Below are 18,296 nucleotides of genomic sequence, written 5' to 3'. Positions count from 1 at the left end.
CTCGCCGAAAAATTCGAATTTTTCTCCATACCCTCCACAAACATTTCAAGACCAAGATTGCTTTACTGCTTTACGGTTATTAAAACCGTTCAGCCGTTCTCGAGCTTTAGCGAGATTAACGAACAGTAATTGATTATATATATTCATAGATTTGTTTTGTTTTTAGAAAATGAAGCACTAGAACAAGAAAGAAAACGTAGATTGCAACGAGAAGATAATAGGAATAGACTCGAAAATCGCATAACACAAGGTGTACCAAAACGAGATAGTTTATCAAAGATTAGAAAACGATCAGAGAAAAATTCTAGCACTAATAAAAGTGACAACTACGAGTCTTGTTTTCAAACTGAACGCCATTGTCCCAGTAATGATAATCCAGTTAGCAAGAATAGCCGCGATGTGTACACCAGCCCGCAAAGAATTGCAAGCCGGATCACCAGTCGCGATGGATACCCCAGCAATGATAGACAATTGAATAATTCAAATATTGAAAGAATCCTAAGTCGAAACTCAGTATACGATAGGAACCCTGACCATGAAAGATATCCTTCATCTTACGACAGATTTTCTCCAGTCTACGATAGACTACTTGGTAATGACCGATATGCTAACTTCGAGAGACGTAACTCCCGAACCATACCTCGTGAATTCCAAGAAAGCTATCTCGGTCAAGATAGGCTATTGGGTCCAGATAGTCGAGATTTTCAAAATGTATCCGGTAATGTGCCTGAAAGATTAGAACGGAAAGAATTAAGTAGACGGGAACGTAACAAAATGCGTGAAGAACCTCGAAAACCGTCGTAAGTAAGCTGCTATTTTATTAATTTGTCTTTTCATAAGCGGTTAAAAGACAGAAAATCTTCAAAAGATTACTTTTAATTTTTTCTAAACATGTTTATATCATTTTTGATTGATGTTCCTTACTTTGACAGTAAGCGTGGCTTAGATGTTGCGGAACAAGTTGACTGTGAATGTGGTAAGTATATACATTTTTTCAATATTTTTTGTCATTTTCATAACAGTTTTTTTGAAATAACAGTTGTTGTTTCACAGCGGAGGTTGCTAAAAAGGCATCAAAGGGGACTGGAAAGTAAGTACTGAATATTGATGAATTTTGAAGTATATTTTGGTATATATTAATAATCCTAAAAGATTTTCATTATTCTGCAGGGGTGATGCAAAAAAGTCTAAAAATTCAAAACCAAAAACAAAAACAGCGTAAGTTTTTAATGCAATTCGTTTAAATTAAATTGTTTAGTGATTTTACATTGTTTAGCAGTTGACGACGTGTTGTTCTTTTAAATTTTTCTTTTCATTTTATCAGAACATGTCAATGTCCGCCATCACCAATGTTGAAAACACCAAAATTAAAGAAAATGAAGTCGGACACGCGAATGTCTACGGACGAGGACGTGGGTAAGAAAATTTAGGACTTAAGCCCCGAGAAAAACTATTACTACGAATTAAACTCGATGTTCAAACTCGTTATTTCCCTATTAAACACTACGTACGACTCATTTAAATGCTCTACATAAATTAGTGGTCCTTCGAGTCAGATGTGGCCCAAGAATTTAAGAAATTAACAGCCAATAATTTAGGCTATAAATTTCAAATTATCCAACTATTTAGACAAGTAAAGTTATAACAGTGTCTTCTGTACTAGTAGGATGCCGGAGGATGCAGGAGCCTACTTCTCTTGAAGCCTTTGATTAATACGCTGCAAGTTGAATTATATTGTTTTAGATGTAATTGTGGATGAGGTGAGAACGACGTCTAGATGCAGTCTGAGAGGAGGCAGGACGTATACAAAAATGGTTCCAGCTCCAACGCCAAGTTCCTACCCCAGAATGAATCGAGCCAGATCGGCGTGAGTATTTCCAGTAAATATTATTTTTTATCTTTTATCACAATTAAGAAAAAAAACTATGTTCGCATACCATGGTACAAGAGATAGAATTATAATGTAACTAGTCATATTATGAAATGACGGCTTATTGTGAATCGAAAGTATTATTTTGCTTCCGTGAAAATGTATGTTGGAATGAATTATATAGGTAGTTGATGAGTTTTCTTTGAACATCGATGTAATTTTTAATAGGTCCTGCACGTGGAATGTGCAAAGTGAAAGTGAGATTGGTGACTCGTGGAGCCATGAGATGCGACGAAGCGTTTATACTACCACATCTAAGTAATTTTTTTTTTAATTAAAAACATTAGAAAAATAACATTTTGCATAAGAGTACTCAAAAGAATATCAACGATAAATGTTTGTTTATGGAAACGGTAATCGAATTTACTTTGGATAGAGAAGTAATCCAACCCCTTCATTGTTTATAAAGTTTTATAATATAAATAATATTCTTATAAATGTATTTCTTCATCATCATCATCATCAGCTCACTATACGTCCCCACTGAGGGGCTCGGAGCCTACCCTCAGTTAAGGGTAATTATTTCTTCATATGTATAGGTTATTCGAGCGTGAACCATCTCGCACGTACGGTGTTCCCACATCGATGGATTGCAACGGTTGTTGTAAGTTTATTTCAATTAATTCCTTCGGGGCTATTAAACAATCATGAGTTCGAAATTTAGTGATATTTTCCATTCAGTATATTAATTAATCTTAATATTTTTTCAGCCGACAACAAATCGTTGTCATCGCAATCGTCTCGTGTCTCGTGTAGTAAATCCTCGTAAGTAATCCTTATCCCTAATCTTATGCACTATTGAAATTCCTACTTTCTATTCTAAATACAATAATACAAAGATTTTTCTATAGGAATTACTACTTTCAAATGTCTTGGCGGCTCTTAAATTCGCGCGCACAGAACACAATGTTATGTGTTGGGGCGTAGCGGAATGCGGGGGGGACTGCGCAGCGCGCCAATAACCTTGAGCCGCCGAGATATTTGAAAAGAACTATATGTCCGTTAAATTCAAATTGAGACTCATTTATTACAGTTGCTGTTCCTGTCCTTCCAACAAGAGAAGTAAATGCCACATTGCGAAACAAAGCCGTGAGTATAAAAACACATTTTTTTCTTTTATTTACATAAGAAATTAAAAAAGTAAAGAAAAAGAGACAATATGTAATGTACCATTATTTTCCCTCTCCAATGATTATCTGCTCTATTTCTTTCTATTTTTGTTCTTTATTGTTTTAGAAGAGGAAAAATGCTAGCTTTCATTTGTTTAAAAATAATCTTTGTTTCAGGTAAGAAGTCACAGAAGGATAAGTGAGTGTTTGAATTTACATATTTTTGATTTAATTATAATTATAACAGAAAAAAACTTTCTCGATCATCTACTGAAGAAATAAATATAGAAAATGTATAAAGAAGACAGTAATGAAATGACTTTAGTAGGCTTATTTGTGTTAATATGGGGGAAAAAAAATTTAATACGTCCAGTCTATAAGTTTATTTATGGAATATAATACGTGGGATAATTGAATGTTTCTAATTTATGTACCTTGCGGGGGAATGGGAATCTTTGGTTTGGAAACAAAATGCTATAAATTAAATTATTTTAATTTTTTTCCATATAATTGAATATAAATAAGATTTTTGAACAAATGTATTTTCTCTCTCACTAGAGTTCTCACTAAAGTAATTTCGGACATAATAGAAACATCGGCGTTTCAATCTTCGCAGTGGGCACCAGATGAAGACGCGTAAGTATAAACAGGCAACGTTTATTTATTTAAAATAATATTATTTTGGTTTTTATTTTGTGTGAAAACGACCTAGCAACAGTTTTATAACTTTATTCTAGAATTCTTTTTGAGATATTTTACTCTAAACAGCTAAATTTTACCAACAATAACAACAATTAAATAACTCATTATTTTTATAATGTTGGCCCCGCAAGGTACTAAGTATAGGTAGAATATCAAATTATTGATTATATTAGAAATTAAATTATATTTGGCCAACTTCTGATTTCTTTTTCTTAGTATTTTGATTCAAAGAACAAACTCTAATTAAAAAATTCAAAAGAAACTCAAAAACTACTTTTATTGTTGTAGTGCCTTCGAAGGTCGAAACGTATTGATGACGAAAGACGACGAATGTTCAGACTCCGATGAATCAGACGAGTAAGTAAATTAAAGTTATCGTGGTAAATGCAAATGGATATTTTGTTTTTCAAATTTATTAAGCTTGTGGACAAGAATTTGCATCGTACACTTCTGATTGTATTTGTTTTTCCTATTTCTTTTAGCCAAGATGAAGTACGAATAATTCCTACAAGCAAAAATGATTATCGAAAGAGATGTGAAACTCCATTAAAAGTTGAATGTTATCCAAAACCACAATGTCACAAGTCTAAACAAAGTGACACACGCAGGTGAGTTAACATCGTCTTTTTTTACTTTTATGTTATTAACCGATATTAACCAAAAACTGTTGTAAATTTCTGTCCTTAAATATTGCGTTCACGAATCTTACTTTGCCAGTCATAGTAATCTTTAAGGTAACCGCCTCGCCTCGCGATCGCCGCGTTGTACGCTCGCCGTCAACAAGACTTTGCCGATTTACCGTGTGTTTCTGGGACCAAAATCTCTATTTAAAGCATTGTTATCTATGTTTTATCAAAGATAATGATAATTTTGGTCTCAGAAATCAACGTTTATGTAGTAGTTAGCAAAACCATACATGGCTCGGTTATACGGTCGGTAAAGCGAAATGTTTGCCATATTGATGTCAAATGTTTGCATTTCTTTTGCAGACCGAAGCGGAAGACGACAGTCTATCAACCAACGCAAACACCAACCGGGCCATCAACGTATGTACCAACACAAACCAGTTGTTCTAGGTGAGGGACGGAATGCGAAGCAACGTAATAATATCCGACCAATACTTATAGAGGCAATGACTTGTCCTATGTCCTCGTTGCGGGGCAGAGGGTGTCCACAGTGCGCCACCAGTTCGCTCTATCTTGGGCTGTGTGTTTGATCTCGGGCTATGTACGCCTGATTGCCTTCATGTCGACATATACCGAGCGCCGCTAAGTTTTTTTAGGACGGCCACCTCTTGTTCCTAGCGGGATCCACTCCAGGGCCTCTCTGGGAATAGAGGCAATTTGGTTCACAAATTATATATGGTCTTCTTGATATCCAGTGTCGTCATTTTAAGTAACTACTAGATAATAGCTTCGCCGCAAATTGTATTGCAATCGCAAATAATTTTAAGATAAAATATCCTTAATAATTTCCAGGAATCGCCTGATAGCACGCAGACAAAGAAATCCCTGTTCCCCGTGAGTAATCTATAGAATCTCTAGAGAGATATATTAAATTATTATATATCAAGGAATTAATTTCGTAGGTTTTAAAATCAATTTTTGTAGATCAGAGATGTTTATTTAGACAGATCTTTGAATGAAACAGATCGTTGATTGTATAGTGAGTTTATATTACTGTTTTTAGGTGTGATTTAGGTCAGCGAGGATCTTGTCTCTCTCGGCTTACTGAATATCCATCATCAGCCGACATAATAGACCCTATGTAAGTCTATGATTTTGTGTTATAAAGTCCTTCGTACACAAGGCACGAAAACGGGGAAACTAATATTGTACGATTGCGAAAAACGCGTTGCGCGCGATCCGTACACACAATGTGGAATCACTACTACTGTTCAATTGGAAAGATTTGCTTCGCCATCTTGAAAATTGTAGCGACTTTCTCACGACGATCTTGACAAATAGATTACGAGCGACTGTCTTTGGCATGACAGATAGAAATATCAGCGACGCGTGCTGTATACGAACTTTGACACTGCATTACTTAAGTCGCTTAGCGACTAAAATCGCTCGTTTCTAAAGATTTACCTTGTCTTGTGTACGAAGGGCCTAAAACTACAATTAGATGATGCATTAAGTTATTTCTTTCAATGTCCTTAATAAAGCTGAATGATATTTCTGCACCGGAAGCTTACTGATATATATTAGTAATTGTCTTCAAGATATTCGCTCAATTTTAGGTCAATTAAACGTCCATGCAGACAGTCGAGGAAGTGCCCAAGTGATGTTCAATGTGCTAAGAAATCGGCCACGGAGTAAGTACAACACAAACAACATTTATACCAAACAGACCAAGTTACTTAAGACTTAGTTTTTTTTTTAGTATTAACTATAATTTACAACCATTGCCTAGTCATTGTGCAGTCATCAAGAAGCGACAATCTGAGACATCTCCATGCAATAATGAGACATCAGATTGTACAATGTGTATGAAGAAAGCATCGCAAGGGACCCGCGAGACTGCATCAGGAGAAACGGCTATAAAGCCCCGATGTATATTATACCAAAAAGATCCGAACAAATCAAAGCACAGCCCGTGTAGCGACTGTCAATGCCGTAAGTCGGTTGCCTTTCTAGTCTATAGATAATAAAAAAAGAACATATGAAACAACACATCCTATAATAAAAGGTGTCAAAAGATAAAGCGGACAATAAATTCGCTTAAATGGTGAAGTGTTCGTGACCTAAAGACATCCGTATTTACCAAGATTTAATAGACAGAAGAGGGGACCCACCGAAAGGAGATATTTCCCCTCCTCTGCCAAGTCCACCTTTGATGTTGAGATATAATAATTTTCGTATCTATTTTACAGATAAGAAGAAAAAAAGCTACAACGTATGGTGAGTTCAATAATTAAGTTGAGTAAATACATAAAATGATATCGTTTAGATAGTCCTTTTCCTTCAAAAAGACAAGCCTATTGCCTGTAAAATATAATATTTTCGTTGTTAATAGTTAGTGCCGGTTTTAGCTCTAACAGCGCTTATTTTTATCATGTCTGGGGTCTGAACAGGATTACGTGAGAATGTGTAATTCGTACACCTGCAGCACATAGTTCCGTCCAGCGTTCCTGGGCGGCCGCCAAACCGCGCCCTAAACAAACGCCGACACGGTAGAAAGTAAATTACTATGAACGAATTGAAATAAAATATTTTATTTCTAGTCAAGTTCCCACACAAACGCTGCAACAATGGCCGACACATAGTATTGAAACTGAAGAAATCAAGGGCTATCTCAGATCATTGTGTCGCAATTGTCAATGTGGTGAGTACATTTTGAATTATATGTATAGACTAGCGGACGCCCGCGACTCTGTCCGTGTGTAATTAAAAATACATAATTAGTAGCCTATGTGATCTGCCAGACTATATTCTATATTTATGCCAAATTTCGTCAAGATCCGTTCAGTCGTTCTGAAGATACCTTCAAACAAATATCCATCCATCCATCTAATTATTCGAATTTATAATATTAGTAAGATTAGTAAGAAGTAAGATTTAAGAATTGTCAAATCCACAGATGGAAGAAAGTTTCCCCAATAATCGACTTGTACTAATCATCAGTCCATGTTGTAGGGCAGTCTTTCCCAAAGTGGGCGATAACGCCCCCTTGTAGGCGCTGCAGATCTCAAGTTGCGGGTTATAGTAAATGTTTCGTTTAGAATTCTCCGTTAATATACATATATAGGTCACAATAATTAATTAATTTAATTTGAAGTTATAGTGGTTTTTAAATATGTGAAAATATGGGGGCGCTAAAAAAATATTTATTCTCAAAGTGGGCAGTAGATAAAATAAGTTTGGGAACCACTGTTGTAGGGAGATATATCTCAAACCTCGATAAGCGAGAGGCCAAGAGACCGCGATATATTCCCCGCTATTAGAGGATTCTCTCTAAACAGAGTTTCTCGCTTATAGAAGTCGTACGTTTAAACCGGATCATGACTCTCGCTTATAGAGGTTTTTTGCTTATATACTGTCAGTTAGGCCATAGTCAACCACGCTGGCCAAGTGCGGGTTGGTTGACTTCATACATATCTTTGAATTTCTTCTCAGATATGTGCAGGTTGCATCACGATGTTTTCCTTCACCGTAAGAACGTCGGATAAATGTACATATGTAAATCGAAAAACACATTGGTACATGGCGGGATTCGAACCCAGGACCTGCAGATTGCAAGTCAAGTGTTTGACCCCTGAGCCACCGACGCTCCATATAATGTAAAGTACTTGATAATTAAATTGTTTTTTTCACAGAGAAATCCTATGGAGAATCGCAAACGCAGTAAGTTATGTTTTATTTTTTTATTCTATTCTAGGTTGCATTCAATTTTGACATATATTTAGGTTAGTTTTAACTCGCCAATGCTTACTAAATCTAAAAACCTTTTATAGAAGGAATATCTAGTACCGAAAGAAAGATAAATCTTCTTGTTTAATATATGTATCAATACTTAGAGGTTTTTATGACAACTTTGTTAGGAAGTATACGATTTGTTTTACTATTGTCTTGGCATTAGCAACCCGCAGGCGCAGACGAAGGTGTGGGTGAGTCCTAACAAGAGTAGTGATCTACGCGGTTACTTGCAGACGACGTGGCGGAACTGTCAATGCGGTGAGTAGAGTGTTAACACTTTGAATACCGAAACACATAACAAAACAGAGTTTTTTCAGTTTTTAATATGTTTGTTTATTTTCAGGGAAAATTAAAACAGTAGTTGAAACGATTAACAAAAAGTAAGTTAAATATTAAATAATATCAAACTTACTGGATTTATAATAACAATTATAATTTAACTAATCTTACTTCTAACTAATATTATAAATGTTAATGTTTAGATGGATGGATGGATGTTTGTTTGAAGGTATCTTCTGAACGGCTGAACGGATCACGATGAAATTTGGCACACATATAGAACATAGTCTATAAGAACACACAGGCTACTAATTATGTTTTTTTTTTAAATTACGAGCGGACGGTATCGTTGACGACCGCTAGTTTGTCATAATTATAAAGTTTCTAAAAGAATATAAAATTATTTATATCTTGTATATATGATATTAGTTTTTATTAATTTTACGAAAGGTTCGTATTACGCGCCTTTCTTTAACTATTAAGGTCCGTGTAGACCTAATCCGGAATCGTACGAACTACGTTCGGCAGTCGCTTCAGACAGAGACAAACATAACCGGAATACATAACCTCATTCGTACGATTCCGGAGTATCTGTAAAGGAACCTTTATGGTACTCCTCCAGTGGTACCAGAGTGAATAGCAACTGCATTACTACTGCGCCAGTCATCCAGACATTGTCGACAACTACTGTCGGCGCAGTCGGCATCGACAACAGCGCCATCTCTGTGTGCAGGAACTGCCAATGCAGTATGTGTTTTAACCCTTTTTACATCTAGCGACGTAAATTTTCTTTAATTATAAACTGTAGTAAATAAAATTAACTTTGAAATGAACTTTTATTAACATGATTACCGTAGCAGTTGTGGTTATCAGTGGTTTATCGTGTAGCCAATTTTGTTGTCTATAAACTAAATATGAAATCTTCTCAAGCAATGTTATCGTGTTACAATGGTTTAACAATTTATACTAAGGCTTACAAGCCATTGACAGTTAAATAATAATTATTTAAATGCCACTTTTTTTAAAACAAACGATGTAAAAGTCAATGTAACATTCTCATTTTCAGTAAAGAAAAAACTTGGTCAGAAAAGTAATAACACTCCGTAAGTATAATTTTGTGTTCATATCTTGTTCTTATTATACATTTTATATTACGCTGTATTTATATTATACGTAATAATTTTCTTTTTTAAAGACTGCGTATGAAGAAATCGTACGATCAAACCGAAGCACAACGACGTGCGATTAATTTAAGCGCAATGGATCTACGTCGGTATGAAGATTGTGGTGAGAAAAAAAATTAAATCACCAATAGCCAATGGTACAGTCAGCTACATAAATATGTATACACAAAACTTTAGACCTTCAAGTTAAAAAATACGTATGCACGAATTCGTCAATAACTTGTAATCATGGTCGGAATCGCACGGACGGATGCATGCTGACGAAACCGAAGTCGTATGCAAGTTTTTGTAGTTTTATAAATGTATAAATATTTATGCAGCTGACTATACATGTAGTAATATTGTGGTAGAGCGTCGGTGTAAAAGTATCTTAAAATCATTTAGTAAATTCTTAGATAACAAATTTATTTTTTACAGTTCGGAGTACAACCAGCTACGTAGCACCGACTTTGTAAGTTGCTTTTATATTTATGTTTCTAAATAAAGCTGATATTATGTTGATTGAGTTATTTATTTACAGTAAAGACCAGATTGTACCTGAATCATCTTACGACGATTTAAATGCAGAATATGACACGAGTAAGTAGAACCGAGTATCATCCTGTCCTTCCTTAAAGCAGGTCTACACAATATGTATTTCTTATAGGTCTGAAAATCATCTTATTTTGATTTACCCTATTCACACTAATCGTGGGTTTCTAACAGCATAATCTCTGAATAAAACATATCATCATCCCCGTCTTTCATCTTTGACAAAACAGAGATAACATTTTTTAAACGGGGATTTTGGGCTCGGAAGCCCACGGTTGCATTAGATAGTGATAAAATTACTTGTTATTTTTTTTTACAGAACCAGTTAAAAATAAAACAAGTATAGAAGCATCTACACTGTAAGTATACTCTTTTTTTAAGATCAACTGACGGTCTTGTTTGATTTTTGTAGTAAAAAAATCTAAAAAAAAAAGAAAAAAGCTGTCGTAATAATATTATTCGTATGATTTTACAATTTACGTATTCATTTATTTATCATATTTTTAATATAGTACATTTCATAATTTTACAATATTGTTATTATTTCAGAGTCGAACAGATCGTGAAACCTGAAATACCCGAAATACCGTCAGGTAATTTTTTACTTAATAGATTCACGGTGGGTTTCCGAAACCAAAATCATCGTTTAAAACATATTTTTTTATCTCAGTTTTGTCAGAGATAATGAAGGATGATACGTTTTATACAGAGTTTTTGGTCTCGGAAACCCACGGTTAGTCATGTGTACTTATTGAATGTCTACCAAATTGTTTTTTACGATTGTAAATACATGCAAGAATAGTGACTATGTGATATATATTTGAACTTCTTGAAGTCCGTAAATATAATATTGTTATATTTTCAGTAAATTCTCTTCCATCACTTGATGAACGGATACCGTAAGTAAAATCATGTTTTTTTTTAACAAAACTGTTCATTTATAAACTCTAAAAACTTTATAATTAACAACTTTAATCCATACTTATTTGTATAGATGTTAACACGTTGAGCGCCACGCGTGTTTCTAAGACAATCCCGTTCAGGCCACGAGCGCCGCTTATACGTACTAGTATTAAAGGGCCGGTGTTTCCGATTGCGATACAAAATAGTTTACATTTTGATCGCAAAATAGTGTAAAATTGTATAATTCTCATGTTACACGCTGTCAGTCACCAATGGTTGACGCGGCCTTAACGGAAATTCTAGTGTCAGCCACCGAAAGCTGACGCGACCTAAACGGAAAGTCTAGTGTCAGCTACCGAAGGCTGACGCGGCTTAAACGGAAAGTCTAGTGTCAGCCACCGATGGCTGACGTGGCGCTGAAGGTGTTAAAAAAATATCAAAAAATATTATTAATTTTATGATATTTTATTGTATTGAATACAGGAATCACCTTATCGCTGAATTACAAGAAACAAAGAAAGAACGGAATGTTAAAACCACTGGATGCACCACTGGAATGGAGTTTCAAAGTAAGAATGCGATAACCTTAGGCTGTTAGATATTTGAAAACAACTATACATTATTATAATAACTTGAAATGCGTTAATCTTTTACAGAGATCGACAAATATGTATCAGCAGTAACGAAAATGAGATCTTCGTGAGTAAATTAAATTAATATGACAAATATATTTTAGAAGCTGTCGACCCCGTTCGCAGGAAATTAAAAATCCTTAATTAGTGGTCTATGTGTCCTTCCGGACTATGTTCTACATCTATGCCAAATTTTAGCGACATCCATGCAGCTATTCTGGAGATACCTTCAAAGAAACATGCATTCAAACATTCGTATTTATGGTATTAGTAAAATTGTTTAAACTTTCGTGAGACATTATTATAAAATAATTACAAACGGCTACACTTTTCTAAACTTGTTGGTCTTAACACTAAACTTAATCTACTTGAGTGTGGCCATTATTAATAGGTTTTAAATTATATCTCACTACTAACTGTCGCCCGCAACTCCGTCCGCGCGGAATTAAAAAAACTATTGACCGCTGCGTTATGTTATATAGCCTAAAGCCTTCCTGTATAAATTGACTATCCGACAAATAAATTTTCAAATCGGACCAGTAGTTCTTGAGATTAGCGCGTTTAAACAAACTCTTCCGCTTTATAATATTAGTATAGATAAAAAATTAAAGGTGTAACGTATAAATACAAATAGGTTTTAACCATTTTTACCAAAGATTATTCCATAGTTAAAATATGAATTGTTTCCACCAGATACAACGAATCTAGACATGCGATATTCGTGTCAGATGTGGACACGTGTTGTTCAATAGATGAACTGAAGAGGAACTATTCACGCGGCTGCAACAAGAAGAGTTCATGCCACGGTCCTTGTAAGCCATCGAAAAAAAAAGGAAAGAAATGCGTCGATCGTTCACAGATTTTTCCAGAGAAACTGTCGTGTGGTGGGTTTTTTGGGGAATAATTTTATTAAGTAATAAATAGCTGGTTTTGCTTTTAAAAACCTAATTACTCTACCGGTTTTTTTTAAACGAGTTTGTAAGTTCTTTTGTGATGACCTTGAACCATTGAGGTGACTGACTCAACTATCAACGCGCAATCAAAACTTCTGGGCTTCTGAGCCCAATGTAAATTTCAAGTCTCTAGACTTGAAATTTACATAGAAGTTACTGTTAGCTAGTAAGCGTCCGTCCACTAAGAAAAGATTTTTCGAAATGCATCCCCTTAAGGTCCTAAATGGGGACCAAAAATATGTATGGAGCAATGTTATCCCTTGGGATGAATTTAAAAAAAATTGAGATAAATGCTTGTCAGCACGAATATTTTTTAAAAAGAACAAACAAGTTATAAAGTGTTAAGGTATTTTCAGGAGTGGAATCGAGACGTGAAGAGACTAGTACTAAAAGATTTCCTAGTGACTCGTAAGTATTTTAACCTCAAACGTTCAATCAACATTTATACAAAAAAGGCCTAATTAGTAAAAAAAAATTAATACTGGCTGTACTAGATTTGTAAAAGTTTTTATTTATTTATCAGCCTTTTATCTTTCATATTCTTGGTGTTTTTGTTGTAATTTAAATACTTTAGACGCACTCGCGAACAAGTATATCAGCCTCGGGGCTGTGTGCCCTACAAGCCACCGCCGGGGACGACGAAGGAGACATGCGAACGCGGCAGCTGCTTCCCATCTCCATGCGACAGTGAGAAGAAATGCTGCGCAGACACCAAGCCTGAAAAGTTGCCGAGACGTAAAGGTTATTAGAATTCAGCCCTCTAGCAAACTCAAGAGAAATTCGGGTGGACTGTTAGGCAGGTTATTACGGGAAACAGAATTTATTTGACTTAGAAATATTTTGTTTCAGATTCGGATAGACGCGTGACTGTAAATTCTAAAGTGAAAACGATGTAAGTCAGTCTAATAGAAGTTTCTCTTTTAAAACTACTTGTGTACTCTTCCAATAAATGTATTTTTACAGAGAGCCTCCCAGCCCTTGTCCTACTGAACCTATCATAAAGAAATGTGAGGAAGAAACAACTCAAAGTAAGTTTCTCGATTATTATGCATCAGTTAAAACTTTAGTAACATCTTTGGTGTTGGTGTTTTTATTCCATTCGTGGTCTTTTCTTTTTCTAATTAAACCTCTTTGTTTACAGAAACCAGAGTTATAGAAGTAAAACCTAAAGAATCAATAAAGTCTATTTCACAGTAAGTAATCGTTTTGTGACACATTTTTTGCAATTTTTTATATAAAATATTAGCAGATTTTTGGTGAATTAACCAATTTCTTGTACCATTCCAACTAAGCTCTACGCTAGTGCTAGGATATGGTTTACAACAGTCGTATGACGGGATTCGAACCTCCGACTTCAGGATCGGAAATCTGTACCCTTAACTATGAGGCTATTGACGTTTGAAAAGTTCTCAACTGAATACCAAAATTAACAAAGTTTTGATTTTAACAGAGAATGTGGATGTACTGGGGCACCTCCCACGGCACAAAGGTCGGTGTCAAGGGAAAAACATAAAAAGAAAGTAGATAAATCATCATCAGCACACAGAGTGAAGAAACCGCATACAGACGATTGTAAACCAAAAACTAAACCTATCCCAACACTAAAACCTAAACCATCTTGTGATAAACCATCGAAGCACAATATTAAAAATCTATCAGATACGAAGAAAATATCAACAGACAGAAGGAGAAGAAGGGACGAAGTTAGAGCTAAAATTAATACGTCTTTAAGTGACACCCAAACTTCTCGGGCAAGGCTCCGATCTTCGTCCAACGATAGTCGTATGCGACCACCATCAAGACAAACATCGAAAACAAGAAATAAATCCGCACCGTGTAACTATCGAAAACCAGAAAATGAAAGTAATATAAAAAGTAACACGAAAACTGTACCCTCTAAGGAAACTACACCAACTAATAAACCTTCAGAAGACAAAATGCCTAATAAAGCAAAGTCTGATCCATGTGAACCGAAAGTATGCACTGATGCCAGGAAGATTTCAGCAACAACTCGTGGTAAGATTAATTAGTCGTAGTAAGGGCAAAATTGTCTGGCCTGACTGATTAAATTAAGGTCCACATACATAAGCTATCTTCATGAAAACGAACCGTCAAAATTGGTCCAGCAGTTTCTGAGAATACCTGGAATTAACTAGGATTTGTGGACAGTCAGACTAACTAGATTAAATACACTGACCTCTATAAATGGACTGGGTATAAGACGTGGTGTTTTGTGCCATTCCGATGCCACGCTCTCGCCATTTTGACTCTGATGGTAGCAAAGATGTGAATTGATGTCGAATGAAACAAAAGCTGTAATTTCAAGACAATCGCCTATCCATTTGTAGAGGTCAGAGTAGCTAGCTTAGCTTTTAAACTTCTATCACCTCTGATTTTATTTCGTGTATAGATGTTGCTGTGGATATAAGATGTCCGATCTGTACGTGCGCCACACAATGCCACGGCACGCGGTGTTATCGCAGCACTGATATTATAAATCCAAACTTGAAAGGTAAGTTGTATATGTTGCTGGAACGACACTACGACAATATGCTTTCTATTTTAAGTAATTTTAATTGCGATTAAGTTATTTTTACAATCAATGACGAGACTTACAATTATAAACCAAATTATGTAGAAGACAATAAGTAAGGCTTCTAAGAAGTTTTGATATGACCTTTTTTATATTATAATTTTAACATATCACGTGTTTAAAATTCATAAGAAAATAAAAGCAACAATGTTTGTTTGCATTAAAAATTCAGTAGAAAAAGAAGAAGTGGAAAGCCCAGACAACTCTTTGGATGACGATGCACTATTTAGCGATTATACGAGCGAAGAAATAACAGACACGACATTACAATCGCGCACCGTATGCAGCAGAGTCGCTATAGAATATTGCGACAAAGTAACAAAAATTAAGCATCCTTGCAAAACTTGTTGTAAATCGATTGAAAAAATACGACGCATAAAAAAAGTTAATAAAGCGACATGTACCAAATCAAGAAGATTAAAGGACGTGGGCACAATAACGAAAGCTTGCAAAAGTGATCGAATACAGAGGAGGAGAATTTGCAAGAGAGATAGAGGTATTTGCACTGAAGGGAAATTGGTCACGTTTAAGAGTTGCACGCAAATTATTCCACCTTGTAAGTGAACTTGCAATAAAATAATCACATACAAATGACAACGGACTTATTCCAATTTAAACAATGACAGATATAATACGACAAAAGCGAAACAACATTAGTATCTTATACTATACTCTTTTATTTTATTTATTCTTAGTTTATTTTACAGAAAAAACATACTAATAACTTAATCATTAAATACATTTTGACGTTACTTTTTTAAATAATTAAAAATAAATATTTCATTTCAATTTATTCCTCCCAAGTATATGGCGTGTATGACAAGCAGTCGGCCAGCCGTTAAAAAATAAACTAAAACATCGACGACTGTATATAATTTTACAACGTGTAACTCGATATGATACAAATATATTGCAAAATAACACGAATTAATGGGAAGATGAATTTAAAAAAGTCTAGAAGAAAAAGAAGATATTTGATGCTAAAGCGAAAAGAAGATATTCGAAAACAAAGAAAAAAATTTAATGGGCAAAGATAGAACAACTCCTCGATCATCTTATCAAGAATTAATTTCTAGTGTATTTATAGCGTTAAAGTTTAACAAATAATTAGCTTTAATAACTATAGGTCTTCTATATAAAGGGTACGTAGCAAACGTTAAAAGTAAAAAAGCAATGATCTTACGGTGGTAGAAACTTTGCAGCTTTGTGACCTTTTCCATTTTGTTCAATGAATTCGAATTAAGGTTTATTTTCTTTTTTAACTCAACAAGAAATAATAGTGGTCCAAACTTACCTCCTTGGAGGACGCCATATGTAATTGAGAATAGTTCACTGAATTAGGATTTAGTAACATGAATATTTAATTATAATTATCCTTACACATATTTAGGAAAACAATCTTTATTGTCATAGTTATTAATTATCTGGATAAGGGACAATTAATACAAGCAACTGTGTAAAACGCAATCGAAAAATCATCGAAGCAGGTTCATGAAACTTGGGACTAAAACAAGGCTGTTATAAACCAAATGCTACCAAAAAATGGTATTATTGAAAGAAAAAATATTCTGAATTAAGGCAGAAATGTGCAAATGAAACTATTAGTGCATGTTATAAAATGGAAGAACACTGGACTACTGGAAACAATGTCATGTTATAAAAATGTATACAACACAATATTAAAGATATTTTCCTAGTAATTAAAGTTCAATGGTTATGTCAGTACTGCACTGTCGGTTAATGTTTGAAATTAGAAAAGAACACATGTTTATACAAGAAATAAAACAAAATGTTGTTTCGCTTTTCGTCGTATAATATCTGTCACTTTAGGGTTCCGTATAGTTATTCACGTGTAATTTGTCCGACTGTCTGTCGTAAAGTTAACTATTAAATACCTTAATTCTCTAATCACTACAGGCAGTTCTGACATGACTACGGAACCCTGCGTTTAAAATATTTAATTCACAATTTAAAACAGTAATTTTCTCTATAAGACCTTAATGCATGTAGCCTTTTTCTAAGTATATTTATACCATTGAAGGTAAATTGGATCAATATTTTTCAGGTTGTCATGACATTTTGTCACCTTCGAGATATCTACTAGAGGTAAGTTCCGATTTTACTAATACAAAAGAGATTTTTATATCAGTACTAGCTGTCGACCGCGACTCCGTCCGCGCGGGTTTAAAAATAAATGTTGGCCGATTCTCAGACCTACTCAATATGCTCACAAAATTTTATGAGAATCGGTCAAGCCATTTCGGAGGAGTGTGGGAACGAAAATTGTGTCACGAGAATTTTATATATAAGACTAGCTGTCGCCCGCGACTCCCTCCGCGCGGTATTAAAAATAGACGATGGCCGATTCTCAGACCTACTGAACTACGTTCCATATTTGATCATTTTTAAATGTCATTTTCAGTCTCAAAGACACTACAATGAAATGTTCTCTTCAAAGTACCTCCACACGAATATGTGCCCTGCATTTGTGGTGAGTTGTTTTTTTATATTTTAAATATGGTCTCAAATAATTGACACCTAAACTTTTTCCTACTTGAACTCTTGTCAAATTTGTCTTTTTGTTGCAGTCTCAAAAACAAGGTTTTTGTGCTTCAAAGGTCAAACGAAATTCATTGAGAGGTGCGTCTTAGAATAACTTTGATTTAACTATTTACTATAGTTTGTTTATTTTACTATACTTATATATTATATACGTTCTTTGCAACTACGATTTTTACACAGAGCCGGCGTTAGGGTAGGGTGTGATTAGCCGGACCGCTCAGGGCGATGGACAAAAAGGGGCGCCACTGATCTGCGAATTAAACTCACATAATCTACCAGGGTTATGTGAGCATGTGTAATTCGGAGGCATTACCTGCTATTTAAATTCAATTTATTGTTGTTATTAAAACTGTATTTCCTTAAAATATTTTGAACTAGCTGTTGCCCACGACTCCGTCTGCGCCGAATTAAAAAAACATAATTAGTAGTCTATGTGTTCTTGCAAACTATGTTCTATATGTATGCCAAATTTCATCGAGATCCATCCAGCCGTTTTGGAG

At 34.8% G+C, this 18,296-nt stretch overlaps 1 protein-coding gene across 1 annotated transcript in view; it reads left to right on the top strand.

The window, feature by feature from the left end:
* LOC106116400 (uncharacterized) overlaps positions 1-18,296 on the top strand; it is a 39,789-nt gene that overhangs the window by 19,389 nt on the left and 2,104 nt on the right. The window contains exons 36-81 of the mRNA XM_013310227.1: positions 167-800; positions 933-976; positions 1,054-1,090; positions 1,171-1,218; positions 1,325-1,416; positions 1,744-1,867; positions 2,099-2,188; positions 2,470-2,534; positions 2,641-2,695; positions 2,964-3,019; positions 3,217-3,238; positions 3,598-3,675; positions 4,030-4,098; positions 4,224-4,349; positions 4,731-4,817; positions 5,220-5,261; positions 5,431-5,508; positions 5,984-6,058; positions 6,127-6,359; positions 6,617-6,644; positions 6,968-7,068; positions 8,060-8,087; positions 8,323-8,417; positions 8,503-8,539; positions 9,061-9,185; positions 9,505-9,541; positions 9,634-9,725; positions 10,040-10,073; positions 10,143-10,201; positions 10,473-10,512; positions 10,703-10,746; positions 11,019-11,052; positions 11,540-11,625; positions 11,713-11,755; positions 12,382-12,572; positions 12,998-13,049; positions 13,216-13,382; positions 13,491-13,533; positions 13,605-13,669; positions 13,783-13,834; positions 14,092-14,657; positions 15,052-15,153; positions 15,407-15,790; positions 17,300-17,340; positions 17,657-17,725; positions 17,823-17,874. Coding sequence (XP_013165681.1) covers positions 167-800; positions 933-976; positions 1,054-1,090; positions 1,171-1,218; positions 1,325-1,416; positions 1,744-1,867; positions 2,099-2,188; positions 2,470-2,534; positions 2,641-2,695; positions 2,964-3,019; positions 3,217-3,238; positions 3,598-3,675; positions 4,030-4,098; positions 4,224-4,349; positions 4,731-4,817; positions 5,220-5,261; positions 5,431-5,508; positions 5,984-6,058; positions 6,127-6,359; positions 6,617-6,644; positions 6,968-7,068; positions 8,060-8,087; positions 8,323-8,417; positions 8,503-8,539; positions 9,061-9,185; positions 9,505-9,541; positions 9,634-9,725; positions 10,040-10,073; positions 10,143-10,201; positions 10,473-10,512; positions 10,703-10,746; positions 11,019-11,052; positions 11,540-11,625; positions 11,713-11,755; positions 12,382-12,572; positions 12,998-13,049; positions 13,216-13,382; positions 13,491-13,533; positions 13,605-13,669; positions 13,783-13,834; positions 14,092-14,657; positions 15,052-15,153; positions 15,407-15,790; positions 17,300-17,340; positions 17,657-17,725; positions 17,823-17,874 — 4,722 coding nt within the window. The remainder of the gene's footprint in view (positions 1-166; positions 801-932; positions 977-1,053; positions 1,091-1,170; positions 1,219-1,324; positions 1,417-1,743; positions 1,868-2,098; positions 2,189-2,469; positions 2,535-2,640; positions 2,696-2,963; positions 3,020-3,216; positions 3,239-3,597; positions 3,676-4,029; positions 4,099-4,223; positions 4,350-4,730; positions 4,818-5,219; positions 5,262-5,430; positions 5,509-5,983; positions 6,059-6,126; positions 6,360-6,616; positions 6,645-6,967; positions 7,069-8,059; positions 8,088-8,322; positions 8,418-8,502; positions 8,540-9,060; positions 9,186-9,504; positions 9,542-9,633; positions 9,726-10,039; positions 10,074-10,142; positions 10,202-10,472; positions 10,513-10,702; positions 10,747-11,018; positions 11,053-11,539; positions 11,626-11,712; positions 11,756-12,381; positions 12,573-12,997; positions 13,050-13,215; positions 13,383-13,490; positions 13,534-13,604; positions 13,670-13,782; positions 13,835-14,091; positions 14,658-15,051; positions 15,154-15,406; positions 15,791-17,299; positions 17,341-17,656; positions 17,726-17,822; positions 17,875-18,296) is intronic.

Source organism: Papilio xuthus, unplaced genomic scaffold (genome assembly GCF_000836235.2).
Source record: "Papilio xuthus unplaced genomic scaffold, Pxut_1.1 DF827756.1, whole genome shotgun sequence".
Classification (NCBI taxonomy): Eukaryota; Metazoa; Arthropoda; class Insecta; order Lepidoptera; family Papilionidae; genus Papilio; species Papilio xuthus.
Note: the sequence above shows the minus strand (reverse complement) of the source record. Positions and strands in the feature narration are given on the sequence as shown.